Genomic DNA, 13,989 nt, shown 5'->3' on the forward strand with positions numbered 1-13,989 from the left:
AAAGGTAGCCTTCTGCATGGTAAGGAGAGAGGCCTTAAAAGAAACTAAACCTGCTAATATCTTGATCTTGGACATCTAGCCTCTAAAACTTTGAGAAAATAAATGTCTGTGGTTTATGCTGCCCAGTCTGGGGTGCTTTGTTGTGGTGGCCACAGCAAATCAATCCACATCCTGACTGGTCTTTCTGTCACTGGACTTGTCCCATCCATTCTCTTCTCACTGAGGCCAAAGCAGGCTGTCCACAGTCGAGGGTCTCATCCTGGTGGCACATCAGTTCACCTGGGGGTTTAAAGAATAGCTCTGTTCAGGCTTCACCCCGTGGTCTTGAAGTGACAGACTGGAGAGGCGGGGGCCTATGTGTGTATGTGTATGTGTATTAGTTTGACCTTTGAACAATGTAAGGGTTAGGGGCCCTGATGCCCCCACATATTTAAAATATGTTTTATTTAAAATACTTAAAATTTTATAAAAATATTTAAAAGTCCACGTATAACTTTGACTTCCCCGAACTTTGATAGCCTACTGTTGACCAGAGCCTTACAGACAGTATAAACAGTCCGTTCACATGTCTTTTGTATATGTGTATTATATGCTGTATTCTGACAATAAGGTGAGCTAGACAAAAAGTGTTATTAAGAAAATCATAAAGAACAGATATTCATAATACTGTATTTATTGAAAAAAAATATATAGACTTGTAGGTTCAAGCCTGTGTGGTTCAAGCATATTTAAGAAGCTCAGATGCTCGTAATGTGCAGCCGGAGTTGAGAAGGGCTGACCCGCAAGATCTCAGCTCAGCTGGTCGCTTGGAATAGGAGGCTTTCCCTGATCTGCCTTCTGTTTCTCCAGCCTCAGCTGTCAGTAATCCCTGCTTAGCCTGTCTACTCTGGTGACACCATACTTTTGGCCACAGGCTGCTGCTCACACCTCCTGGCCTGGTGTGGTCTCCTCTGCCTGGTTTGCTTTTCCACACTCGCTCCTCTTTTCCTGCCTGCTGACCCCCCTACTTGAACCCTGGGCTCAGACATCACCTCCTCCTCCAGATGTCCTATTATGGGGGGAACATGGTACCTGGGTATATCCCTATGATTGCCTTTAGGATGGGTGCTAAGGACAGGGTCACAGAGCTGACTTCCCCAGGAGACTGTAGGCTCCCAGACACGGGCTCCTTGTCTGTTCACATCTGAAACCCCAATGTCCAGTGCTGTGCTTGACACACCGATGGGTTTGCCGGTGGGACACTAGATGGGGTGAGAGTGTGGTGCATCCCGTGACAAACGTGGTGTCATTACAGTGTCCTGTTGACTCTCTGGTGCTATTTGATGCCAGCAGTGTTCAGTGGACCGCAAGCACCCTCTCACTTGGAGCCTTTCTGTCCCCTGGTTGGGAATCTGGGGTACTTATCCTTACAGCTGATATCACTCCATTCTTCCTTGAATAAAAATCTCTAAAATGTTAAATTTTAACAAAGAAAACACACACCCCTTCTTGGGAGCCAGGCATGATAGCTGACTTTAAACATCCTGAGAGGCAGGTTCTGACTGGCGGTTCCCACAGGGCTTGTGGGAAGTAGCAAAGGCAGGCAGTTTAAGTGTAGGCTCCTGAGTCCCTGGAGGGTAGGGTGGAGGGGGATCTGGCTGAGCCGTTGTATCTCGCAACTCCGGAGAATACAGGTGCTCGGGAAAAAGCAAGCTACCCAGTTGCAAAGAGGTTTTCAAATTCCTGCCCTGTCTTCCTTCCTCTCTCTCCATCTAGTCTATCTCTGTCTCTGTCTGTCTCTGTCTCCTTCCCACTTCTCTCTCACACATTTCCCTTGCTCTCTTTTTTATTTCTCTCTCCTCCTCTCTTCCTGTCTCCACCACTTCCCTTGCCCTCCCCAACCCTTCCCTACCTTCCTATCTGCCCTGCCTTGTGCCCTGTTCTGTGCTCAATGGCAGATAGCTGATATGGTGTGAGCACGGCCCTTGTAGCCTGCAGGCTGAGCAGAGGGAGAGAGCATAAAGCAGGGGACGGGCAGTGTGGCGTCTCCTCTGATACCGAATGTGGGGGCTCTGAGGACAGCACGGTCTCCAGACAGTGGGCCCCCTCTGACCTGTTCAGCAGTAAGGGATCTGAAATAGTCATTCTAGAGACCTTGATTTAAAACACAGTAACAAACAGAACCCCTCAGAAGCCTCAGAAATCCCGGCACTGGTCAGCGTGGGGCCTCTCGGTCCCTGGCCGCCTCTACCCAGCTCTGGCCCCCACCCCTCACCCCATCACTCTGCCCAGCACAGCTTCTCCCTGGCTTGGGATGTCTCTATCTGAAGCATCATTCTCCGGTCACAAAACATGGTTTGAATGAATGAACCACCATGCATTGCTTGCTTGTAGTGGTTGTTCCTTCATCGGATGTCCTTGTAGGCGGTGGGCTTTCACAGAAGGCCCCAGGCATGTGGCTCTGATGTGGTGCTAGTGGCCACCATAGTGATTCCAGCACCAAGGGGAAGCCGTAGGGACCCCAGCACCACGGAGAGCAACCAGCTGCCTGGGAGTGGCAGACAATTAAGGCGTGGCCCCAGGACCAGTTTTGCCTCGTTTGGGTCCCAGGTCTGCAGTTCACTGGGTGTGAAATCTCAGGTAGTTTTCCTCACCCCTGTCTCCGTATAGCTTTTCACCCGTCAGGTGGGTGCCATGATGGTGCGCATCTCACGCGGTCACTGCAGCTTGAGTAAGTTAGTCCACATGACCTGTGCCTAGTGGAGCCCAGCCCAGGGTATGAGCTCGCTGAAATGTTTCCGGCCCCACCGCCCCCTCTTCAGATTCTGCTTCTTCCATCTTCTAAAGCATAACATTCTCTAGAGAGACCGTCCCCACAACGGAAGGCCAAGAGTTGCACGGAACCGCAAAGTCCACAGGAGGGTGAATGTTCTGAATTGCTGTCAGCCTTTGACGTGTTAGGGTGAACTAAGGACCAAACAAATGATGAGTTCCGTCGCTGAGAGCTTAGCATATGCCCTCCGCTCTGCGAAGCTCTGTATATACCATCTCGTTTGATCCTCACGCAGCCCTATGAGGTCAGCTCCCATTTTACAGAGCAGGCAACTGAGAGACTCAGAGAAGCTAAAGAACTGCGCAAGGTCACACAGCAAATGAGTCATGGGGCCTCAGTTTGAACCTAGGCCTTTCTATTATAAAAAAATAACGGCTGATATTTTAAAAAAATATTAAAAATATTTTTAATATAAAAATTATATTATAAAAAATACTATAAAAAATAATGGCTGATAGGTTGAATGCTTTTGATATAGCAAGTACCATGCTAAGCTCCGTTTTGTGGATGCAGAGACTGAATCTCGGCTCAGTAAAGTTAGTGGCCCAAGGCCTATGGGTAGTTAGTGGTGAGTTAGAGTTCCCCTTGGTCTGATGTGAAAGGTTGTGCTCTTGATGGCCCCGTCCTGCTGCAAAGCTTGATGGCACGACCCAGATGAGTAGAAGGGGCTGGGCCAGGGGACAGTGATACAAAGGACAGATGTGTTCCTTCTTCTTCAGAATTATGCCCAGCTGCCCAGGATCCCCCATAAACATGACCTTTGCCAAGACCCTCCTCATGACACTGTTTGAATTCACTATGTCTCCGGGAAGACAACGGAACAGTCTACCATTTGCTTCCTCTCAGATGTATGAGCCCTTCACTGGTGGTGAGGCCCGTGAGCCCCACTGCTGGCCAGCCCGAGTTTGACTCCTAAGTTTGAAGAACTAAATATATGATCTTGGATGAGTTACTTAACTTCTGAGCCTCAGTTTCTACATCAGAGAAATGGGAATATTGGCAGTGATATTCTTATAAGGTTGCAAAGATTCAATGAGCCAGTCTTGGGCAAAGCAATTAGAACAGTGATATATCCTCAGTGAAACATCAGTGATATATCTTATCGGGATAGATGAGTGACAAAAGTTAAAGGGAAAGAAACAAAATGAGGAGAAGAGAAACAACCAAAAATCAAAATACCCAAGTTCTCCTGTTGAAAAAAGAATTCTAGCTGGGAATTCCATTATTTGAATAACTCAAGCTTCAGCCCAGTTCTAGGCTCATCACAGATAGTAGAGTGTCCCATGGAGTTTGAGCTGAAACGCCAGCTCATTGGCCACACCCTTGTCAGAGTCAAGGAGACAGAGTGGATTCTAGGGCTTTCTTGCTAGAGGGCAACACTATGGTGAGTCTGAAAGCACTCTGTCTTTGAAGTTAAGCCAGCCTGGCTTCCGTGCCTGCCCTACAAAGGGACCATGAGCTCATGGTTTCACCTTTGGGGCCTCAGTTTCTTTGCCTATAAATCGAGGACAGTAATATTTGGGTCGCAGCCTTTGGTGAGGATGAAGTGAGAAATAAAATTTTAAATATCCGGCACAGAGATAGTTTCAGGAAAAGGTAGTGGGTGTCATTATTCGAATTGTTACTCTTCACTTGGTGGCCTCCCCAGGTGAGACACTGAGCAGAATGTGACACCTGCTGGGGGCCGAGCTCCAGCACCGTCCCCACTTTCCAGCTCCCACCCCGCCCCCTTGCCCCCAGAAGGGACCTGCCAGTTTCAGGAATGGGGCTGCAGGCCAGAGTTTGTGAATATAAGGACGTTTCTTAACTAACAAACAAAGAGGGTCAGAAGGGAAATTAGGCCTGGCTCCTTGTCCTCTGAGGCTTCTTTCCCAAACTCATGCAGATCCAATTTTTTTCACCATCTGCCCGTGACATGTGCAGGGCGTGGGAAGCCCGTTCCAGTACCCCTCATGGCATTGTTAAATAGAGTTCATTATGTGTAAGGAGAGACCATGAAACAACAGAACTGGTCTCTTGATAAACAGCCAAAATTTACACATCAAAATGAGTCTGATTTTCTTCAGAGGAGTCGGATACCTCGGAGGCTGTGTGCCAATTCAAAACATTTTGTGAACTCTCCCTCTGGGTTCATCCTTAGAGCCTCTAGCACATTCTTGCTCGCATCCTTAGAGTGAACATGCCCTCTTTTTTTCCAGGGTAGATTTAATTTTTGGAAATAGCCAAAAGACATTTGAAGCTGAGCCCGCTAAATAAAAAGGGTTAGTCATGCAGGATAATAACACTTTGGGATAAAAAAAAACAAAAAACAAAAAAACAAAAAAAACAAGGTTATACTTAGAAAATATTGATTTACCCTTTTTGATGCTGTGTGTAATCTGGCTCTGAAATCAGTAGCGTGAAAGTGGTCTTCTGAACAAGCTTGAGCAGCAGAAGCAGAAGTGGAGGAAATTTTGCCCTCCCAGGGTAAATGCTTTGATAGGAACAAAAATACCCATTTGGATAGATGTGATGTGATACATAAATTTAAGAAGAATCTGATCTCGTGGCATTGTGAGCACACCTCATATTTCAATTATTCATATAGTTTTTACTTGAGCAATTGCTAGTTTAAGAATAACATCCTGGATCTTGCATGCCCAAATCATTTGGACATTTCCCTTTTCTCCCTCCTTCCCTCTCCTTCCTTTTTCCCTCCCTCCCTGTCTCCCTTCCTTCCTTCCTTTCCAGGCGTATGTTGAAACAGTTAGACTGAAGGATGATGAAACGCTCAAGGTACAGACCAAAGAGGATGGAGATGTCTTTATGTGGTTGAAGCATGAAGCCACCAGAGGCAATGCGGCAGCTCAGGTAAAAATGTGGTCCACTGCTTTGGAAAGCCTATCAATTATAATAGCCCAGGTTCTGTCACAGTAGAAAACAAAAACAAAAACAAAAAATACCAAACCTTACTGGTTTAAAGCAACATGGGTTAGTTTCTTACTCCTGCTACCTGTCTGTTGGGGTGAGCATGTGCTGTGCTCTCGTAGACCCCTCCCAATGGGGCTAACGGGGGCTTCACTGCAACACAGGCTCCCATAGCCATGGCAGCAGGATTCTGCTCAGAAGTGGCACAAGCCATCTCTCACATTTTACTGGCCAGTGTAAGTCACGTGGTCTCTCTTGACTTCGGTGTAGTCCGAAGTCTGCACCCAGAAGGAGAGAGAGCTGCAAGGTTTATAATCTGTCCTAAAGACTACCATCAGACACTTTAGGGCACTGATAGAAATAAAAAAGAAGCATCTTGGGGTACAGGAGAGATTAGATGGGTATCAAGAAGAAGCCATGAATTCAGCTAGAGGAGTAACAGAAATCAGGTGAAGCATGACCCACGGACCAACCTTGGCTCTTGAGCATGTCTCGTTTTTTGGATGGACTTTTCTGAGGTACCAGGAAGGGCAGAAAGCTGGGAGAACTTTTTCTTTCTGACTTCTTGCCTTGACTGCACTATGAAGAGAAACCCTTGATGGGAAGCAGCTTAGGCAGACTGAACCGGGAGGGAGAAAGCTTCCTGAAGAATGGCCTTAGCTTTTGCTTCGAGCTCCTAATGAGCATACAGTGTGGGGAAGGGCCTCTGGGTCTGCTAAGCAGGCAGAAGCCCAGAGATGGGAAAAAGAAAGAAGACAGAAAAGACAAGTGCATTGGCAAGCAAGCATTTCAGAGACGCTTTAGTAATGGGTCTCCTACCTGTCTGTGCTGACCTTCCTAGCATTGTCAGGAGATACTTTGCTGGAAGTTTTAAGTCCTTGAGTGGGGGTAGAAAGAAAAGGAAATAGAAGAAGAAGCAGAAAGGAAGAAAGACCACAAGGGTCCAGAATGGGGCCAGAATGTTAACAAACATTTCTCTGGCTCCCTTCTTGGGCACCTGTCCCTAGCCTGCAGTCTTTCTAGCTCGGGAAGGAATTCCAGTGCCTGGTTCTGGAAATGCCTTAGTCACAGTCATTTCCCAGGTGCTCCAGGGCTTGTATGAACTTTCCTGTCTTCGTTCAGCAAATCTTTGTTGTGTAGCTTCCATGACCTTCTACTGAGCTTTGCTGAATGGGGGCCAAAGGGAGAAAGGCAGACAAATCACATCATGAGGTTCTGATCCCCAGAGAACTCCCAGCCTTGAGTGTCACGGTGGAATGAACCATGTGGACAAATGCTGGGGTGGGAGGAGATGAGTACCTTCTGATACGGATGTGCACACACCTCCAGGCCACTCATGAGGCTAAGGGGACAGCATATACCTTCCAAAAGAAAGGTGCTTTGAAGAGAGGAGACAGTCATTGTTGACCAGGTTCCATCCGACTCTGGCCCTGGGTGCAGTAGACTGATTCACGTTCACGTCCAGACATGCATTGTTTCCCACTGGGGCTAAGGACTTGTATTTACACAAGTTCACCTTTCAGGGCTCTAGCCTCCAGTTGGAAGAGGTCATGTGTCTGCCTAATTCCTGGTTCTTGATATGAAAACCTTTTGAACTGGGTTTGTCCTTTCACCTTTTAAAGCCTTGTGTTAAGCATTACACAGGAAAGTAATTATCTCAATTTGCTACTGTCTTGAAGCAACGACTAGCCCAGATGCTGTTCTGGGGCCAGCAAGGTGTGGCCAAGAATCCTGAGGCAGCGATCCAGTGGTACGCCAAAGGCGCCCTGGAGACTGAGGACCCTGCGTTAATATATGACTATGCCATTGTGTTGTTCAAGGTAAGAGTCCCTCAATTTGGGCTGAAATTACGCAATTCTCATCAGGCTTCCGGAGCAGTTTCCCATAGGTGTGCAGGCAAATAAGGAGTCTGTAACTGGAGAAACTCAGTATATGCTTCTGTCACTCTTGATGGAAAAGGATATTTGCTGAAAAGGCAGAGTCAGAAACAGTCCCCGGTCTCATTTTTAATCATTAGTCTTATGTTTGGCACCTGAATTCTCTTTGCTTTTGCAAGAACTGTCTAGAGGAAGCACCCCTCTTTTATGGATTGGAAAAAATGGCCAACCAGCCCCAGAGGTACTGCAAGTTGTCATTGAATTACAGCTTAACCCAAGTGCCCCTTTGGGCTGGCTCCCAACAGTCTGGTCGGTCAAAAACAAAGATCTTGTTTTAAGCCACAGGAAAACAGGGGATGGGTTGAAAGAGCATTCGCCCAGGAGGCAGAGAATGGAATTCAGGTCCCTCCTCCAAAGTCATCAGCTTGGTGTCCTTGGAGTTACTTGATCTCATGGGGAAATGGTGATGACCAGAGACTGAATGAGGTAACATAATGAATGGACTTCGAGAAATGTAAAATACGGTCTAATAGGAAATCCTCCTAGTTTGCACTGATTGAGCACGTATTACCTGATTTACACACGGGGAGGCATTAGGATTGCTGTTTGTATATGTATGTGGTAATCGAGGTAGAGAAAGGATTTTTAACTTGCTCAAGGTCACACAATTGGTATATTTTAGAGATCTGGGACTGGGATCCCGGCACTATGGCTTCAGAATCTGTGTTCTGCACCCCAAACACAAGACATCAACTCACCAGCCTTGGAAAAGCAAAAATCTTTTGGTCTCGGTGTGGAAGCCCCTGGGGCCCATGTCATGCCCAAAGAAAGCAGCTGCCCTCAGATAGCGAGTGTCTTCAAAGGAGGGCATGGAGTCACGTGGCCAGGTCCATCTTCAGAACCACCGCTGTGGCCACTCACTGACTCACAGCCATGGCTTTGCTACATTCCTAATCCTCTAACAACTTAAAACCTATTGGATCATACCATACAGTTTCCTAATTTAGGGTCTGGACTTTTCCTTTTTCAGTTGTCAAGTCAACATAGAAATGGTTTGACTCCTAGCCATATGTTGATGCATCCATGTGTTGATTCAATAAACACCCATTCCGGGCTGACCAAATGCCACACACTGTGCCAGAGGGAGGGACAGATGGATGTGTGTGCCATGTCCCCGACCTCAAGGGGCTTGTGCAGTGGTGGGGAGGGCAGGCACAGAGAGGCACTGTCTGCCAGACCTGAGGCTGGCCCCTGTCAAGGTCCAGAGAAGATAACAGCATGAGTCAGACGTTACTTCTGCCCACCAGGAGCTCACCATCTCAAGGAAGAGGAAAATACAGTAATAAATGACTCTGGAGGTGTTGCCATGTCTGCTTTCCCAACCTTAAAAGATTTTTGGTTTTCCTGCATTCTAACGAAGAATCCTTCAGGGGGATGAAAGCCCCTTATTGGTATTTCAGTAACGGGAAGATATTACCTGTGGTCAGAAGGTCCCTTTAAGTGCGTTCCATGTGAAGGAGTCCCATGCAGAAGATGACCTTCCAAAATGTGAAGAACAGCCATGTGCTCTGGAGCTCCGTGTGGGCATTTGGCGTGTCGTATGATGGTGCCATGGTGACTATGGCTTGTCCAAGACAGTCCAAGCCGTCCCCTCTTGCATGACACGAGGATAGCACTTTGACATTTACTGTAGCAGCTGTTTTCCATGAACTCACCCAGTGGACATTACTGAGCACTTACTATGTACCAGGACTTTACATTTCTATCCCTTAACAACTTCCAGTACAACTCAGATTTGGGCCTAGTGCAGAGGCTTTGTGCAAGAAATTATCCCACTTTGGTTTCCATAACAAATATTCTGGAAAATGTTTGGCACTTAGTAATCAGAATACCTGAATTCTAGCTGCAGATCTAAATGTGAGGCTTTGGGTAAAGTCATCCTCCTGTTTTATTCCTTCAAAGCAAAGAAAGAAGTTGATGAAGATAAACCTTGAGTTCTACCAGGTTCTAACATTCTGTCATCTTGTTCTTTCTGACGATTTTCCAGAAGGCCAAAAAGGTTGTCCCATGGCCCCATCCAGTTATTCCAAGTAGCCTCTATGTCCTTTTCCCTTTCTTCTTCCTCTCTATTAAATGAAGTAATGTTGCATTTCTGAAAAAATATTTTCATCTTCCAATTTTGCTTCAGCTCATCAGTTTCACTAAGTAGGTAACTTCAAGGCTTAGAAAAACTTGGTGTGTATAATTTGACTTTTAGTTGGATTCACAATTTTATTTGGGGTCCTGAAAAATACAGAGACAAACATATCCTGCACAGTTTCTGTAAGGAGGTTATGAGTCATTATACATTCTCAGCACAGAATGGAAACGCCTGGGAAGAAAGAGAGTGTGCTACTTATGAACTTGGAGCGTGGAGCCCGTCTGCTTGGGTTCAAATCCTGCCTCTGCGTCTCACTCACTGTGAGACCCTGGGCAAGGGCTCATTAGGGAACACTAGCAGCATCTTCCCAGGCTTGTGGTGAGGATGAGATACAGCAACACAGTGCTGGGCACACTTAAACTAACACAGGGATGTTTGCTTGTGCCGTCTTCAGTAGAGTTAAAAGCTATGTTCCTTGCAAAGCCCCCCACCCCACTCCAAAATTATATCACATGTTATGCCATCAACTGTTTCATCTATGACCGGGAAGACTCCACGGGGCACATGCCATGTATTTGTCAACACAGACGCTTGGTGAGTTTGGTAGCGCCGATGGTTTTCATCCAGCTGGCCTTGCCCACCACCTTTATTGTCAGTCCTATGGTAAGAGAGACCATGAGGCCCTCTCTTGCCCTACCCTCAGACCTGCTGCTCCTCCATGCCATCCTCCCCACCCCTCAGTGTGGTCCCACAAACTTCCTCTCTTATAGCAAGGACCACAGAGCCATTTCTCTCTGTGGCGGTGCTCAAACCACTTCTGCTGGAAAAGCTTCATTTTGCGGGAGGAACCTTGTCCGTTTCTGTCAACATCTGAGGCAATGGAGGCCAAGGGGTCCTATCCCCTTCCCGTCTGGCTCCTGAGTTGGTCTGGACTCCCAAGAGGACCCGGGAAGGCTGCAAAGTATAGCCCAGTAGCTTCTGGCTGTCCATTGTAGATTAAGTGTGACATCAGACTCGCAAATGAGGCCATCTGCAGGAAACACATCCAGGATGACCAAACTCATTTCACTCTTCTTCAGGGCTTCTCCTGTCAAATCCACAGGAACGCCATTCCCTCGGTGATGATGGGGGGTTTGTAGGGACACTGAGCTGCCAAGCTGAGATCTGCTGGCCCTGAACCACACGTACAAGCAAAATCATAGTGATGATGAGGAGGAGGATGGTAGATGAGCTCTGCATGTAGAAACCTTGAAGATAAGGCTTTTAATGAAGAAGGCTCATGTTTTCTTTTTTAAGTATTTTATGTGGAGCACTGATACACCTCCAAGATGTTTCCGAAGGCGCTCTGCTTTTATTTTCTTCATGCTCATTGCTGTTTATCATTGTTTAGGGTCAAGGAGTGAAAAAGAACAGACGGCTTGCTTTGGAGCTGATGAAGAAAGCGGCTTCCAAGGTAACACTTCTGCATATTGTCACCCACACCACACGCTCACAAGTCTGCGAGAGTCAACGGCCATCCCGTGGCCCAGCCCCTAGAAAACGGAGTGAGGTGGGAGGGTCACTGCCATCGCCGTGATTAGTCACTTCGGAGCTGCGACACAGACAGAAACCCACCGCAATGGGGACAGCAGAATTCAAAAGCTGAACTCCCCTTCCAGTCAATAGAATGCAGGCCGATTTTGTTTGAAGGCTAAAATTATAATCCCAGGCTGCTCTGATAACAAGCAGTGGGGAGCGGTGCTCCTTGGAACTGAATGGATATATAGATACGCCGCTGAATTAGGGAAACCAAAAGCCTAATTCCTGTAAAGCTTAACCCTGTTGTGTCCAATCCCTGTGCCCTGCCCGTGCTTTAATAATGAGGATGTTTAGCAAGTTGATAGCCAGGTTTAAAAATTGCTTTGTTTTGGTCACTATTTACTCTAAGATATTGTCAAGTTAGCCGGTTTCATGATAGCACTACAGAATGGAGGTTAAATATCGTGGGGGTGGTGACGTGTACACGTACGTACAAGGCGTGTACACCCACACAAGCAAGCACGCTCACAGGTGCATGCGTGTGGATTTGCAAATAAATATGTAGAAACCGCTATAATTCTACAGCCTTGATGGAGTCCTTTATAGCCCTTCTGTCTCTTGAAAGAGACCCCTCCCCAAGGCCGCTAATATTTGCCTCATCAACAAAGACTCCTCAAGCTGATTTCCACCCCCTCATCCTCCCCTGAGAAGTTCAGAGTCTCTTTTTGTGTGTGTAGAACAGGAGGTTGGAGCACGGAATAAACCGAGAGGCTTTCCGTCCACCATGGTGGTGTCAAGAGGGCACATGACCCAAGAGAAGGGAGCCCACTGAAGAGCACACCAGCTCCTGCCCCCTTACAAGTTCAAGGGCAGAAGTAGCGAGGCTGTTGAATGGTGGTCCTTGAGGGCCTTTAGTCCAAAGCCCCCTAAAACAGGGCCGTGATGGGCTTGCCATGGCAGGTGTGAAATTTGCATCTCTTCAGCCATCCTTAGTGGTGAGCTGATGTCTAATGTGCTTTGTTTGGAAGGGATTCTTTTTTTAAAATTGACATATAATGTATTATTTGCCCCAGAGGTACAGGTCTGTGAATCACCAGGCTTAGACATTTCACAGCACTCACCATAGCCCATACCCTCCCCAGTGTCTATAAACGAACCACCCTATCCCTACCCCCTACCCCCCAGCAACCTTCAGTTTGTTTTGTGAGATTAAGAGTCTCTTCTGGATGGGGTCCGGATGAAGGGATTCTTAGCAGAGCTTCGGTGAGGATTGGGGAATGCTGCGTTATGGCCTGGAGTCATCACATCCTTAAAAGTGTAGTGTGATTCACACTTATTCACCTGGCAAGGGATTTTGAGGCCCCTAGTCTTTGTCAGGCACTGTGAGGAAGGTCCCACGCAGTTTGGTTTTTGGAATGAGCGAGAAGTCATGGGAGTAAATCTGGTGTTCAAGCTATGTATGTCCAGAGCAGAGTATGATTGGTAAGAGAGAAGACAGGATTTCTTGTGGGGCTCCAGATGCAATTCCTTGTGGAGTTTTGCAGATGTTTTGAGGGATGACAGCTTGTGGCCCCTAGCTTTGTAGCAGAAGTCACTGTGATGTGTACATTCCATAGGCTTGTCCCAAAGCTGGCTCTTGCCACTTTATAGTATGGCCTGCTCTGTTACGTCATTGAGAGGCATTCTGCCAGACTTTCCAGGAGACCACCTTGCACCCTGTACAGCGTGCTGTCTGGGAAGAAGGCTTCCATGACTAGGTCCACAGCACTGACACCCTTCCCGACGTCAGCTGGCTTGGGAATCAGCTGTCTTGGGGGCCTGCAGATCCCAACTCTACTCTCCACCCTCAAGGTGTAGGATTTGGATTCCATTTTGTTTAGCACCTCATGTGAAGGGTGACTTTCATTCGTTCGTCAAATATTTATTGAACATCTGCTCTGTGGCAAGCACTAATATAGGTACTTGGGACACAAAACAAAGATTCCTGCCCTAATGGAGATTCTCTCTTAATTTATTTTTTTTAAGACTTTATTTATTTTTTTGAGACACAGTGAAAGCAAGAGAGATCACAGAGCTCCAGAAAGGGAGAAGCAGACTCGCCACTGAGCAGGGAGCCGGATGTGGGACTCTATCTCAGGACCCTGGGATCGTGACCTGAGCTGAAGGCAGAGGCTTAACTGACTGAGCCACCCACGTGCTCTAGAGCTTCTGTTTTAATGGGCTTTGTTCATTTCTTTCCCTCTGGTCTTTCTGGCAGCTGGAATCTAGGAAGAAATCTAGAAAGCGTAGTTTTTTAGGATCTGTTGCAGACTGAGAAGTCTCAGCCTGGAATCTTGGCATCTGTGCTGAAGGGACACCCGTTCTTCACTAGTAAAAGGTGGTGAAAGAGATTTGGTTCTGTACTTGAACTCTGATTTAATAAGTCTCACAGGTGCAAGGCACTGTTTGACCTTCGGATCCTTTTCCCCCTGCTTCTTCATGGTTTGGTGGATCCGGCAGAAAGGGAGACATGAGGACACTGCATGCCCAGGTCTACACACAGGTGTCTCACTGTGGGCCAGAGCCTCCTTCTGCAGCACTCACACCCCTTCGGGGCTTCCGAGCCCTCAACAACCAAGCTGCGAGCTGCCCTGTGGAAGCACGTGGGAACATCTGGGGAAAGCCCATGCGGACACCTAATAGGACGAAATCACAAGGAGGCTCCAGACTCCATCCACATGAAGCATTTCCTTAGT

At 47.2% G+C, this 13,989-nt stretch overlaps 1 protein-coding gene across 1 annotated transcript in view; it reads left to right on the top strand.

The window, feature by feature from the left end:
• SEL1L3 (SEL1L family member 3) overlaps positions 1-13,989 on the top strand; it is a 99,992-nt gene that overhangs the window by 56,644 nt on the left and 29,359 nt on the right. Inside the window, exons 12-14 of the mRNA XM_044225842.1 lie at positions 5,543-5,662; positions 7,399-7,539; positions 11,127-11,189. Coding sequence (XP_044081777.1) covers positions 5,543-5,662; positions 7,399-7,539; positions 11,127-11,189 — 324 coding nt within the window. The remainder of the gene's footprint in view (positions 1-5,542; positions 5,663-7,398; positions 7,540-11,126; positions 11,190-13,989) is intronic.

The sequence above is a fragment of the Neovison vison genome, chromosome 11 (genome assembly GCF_020171115.1).
Source record: "Neovison vison isolate M4711 chromosome 11, ASM_NN_V1, whole genome shotgun sequence".
NCBI lineage: Eukaryota > Metazoa > Chordata > Mammalia > Carnivora > Mustelidae > Neogale > Neogale vison.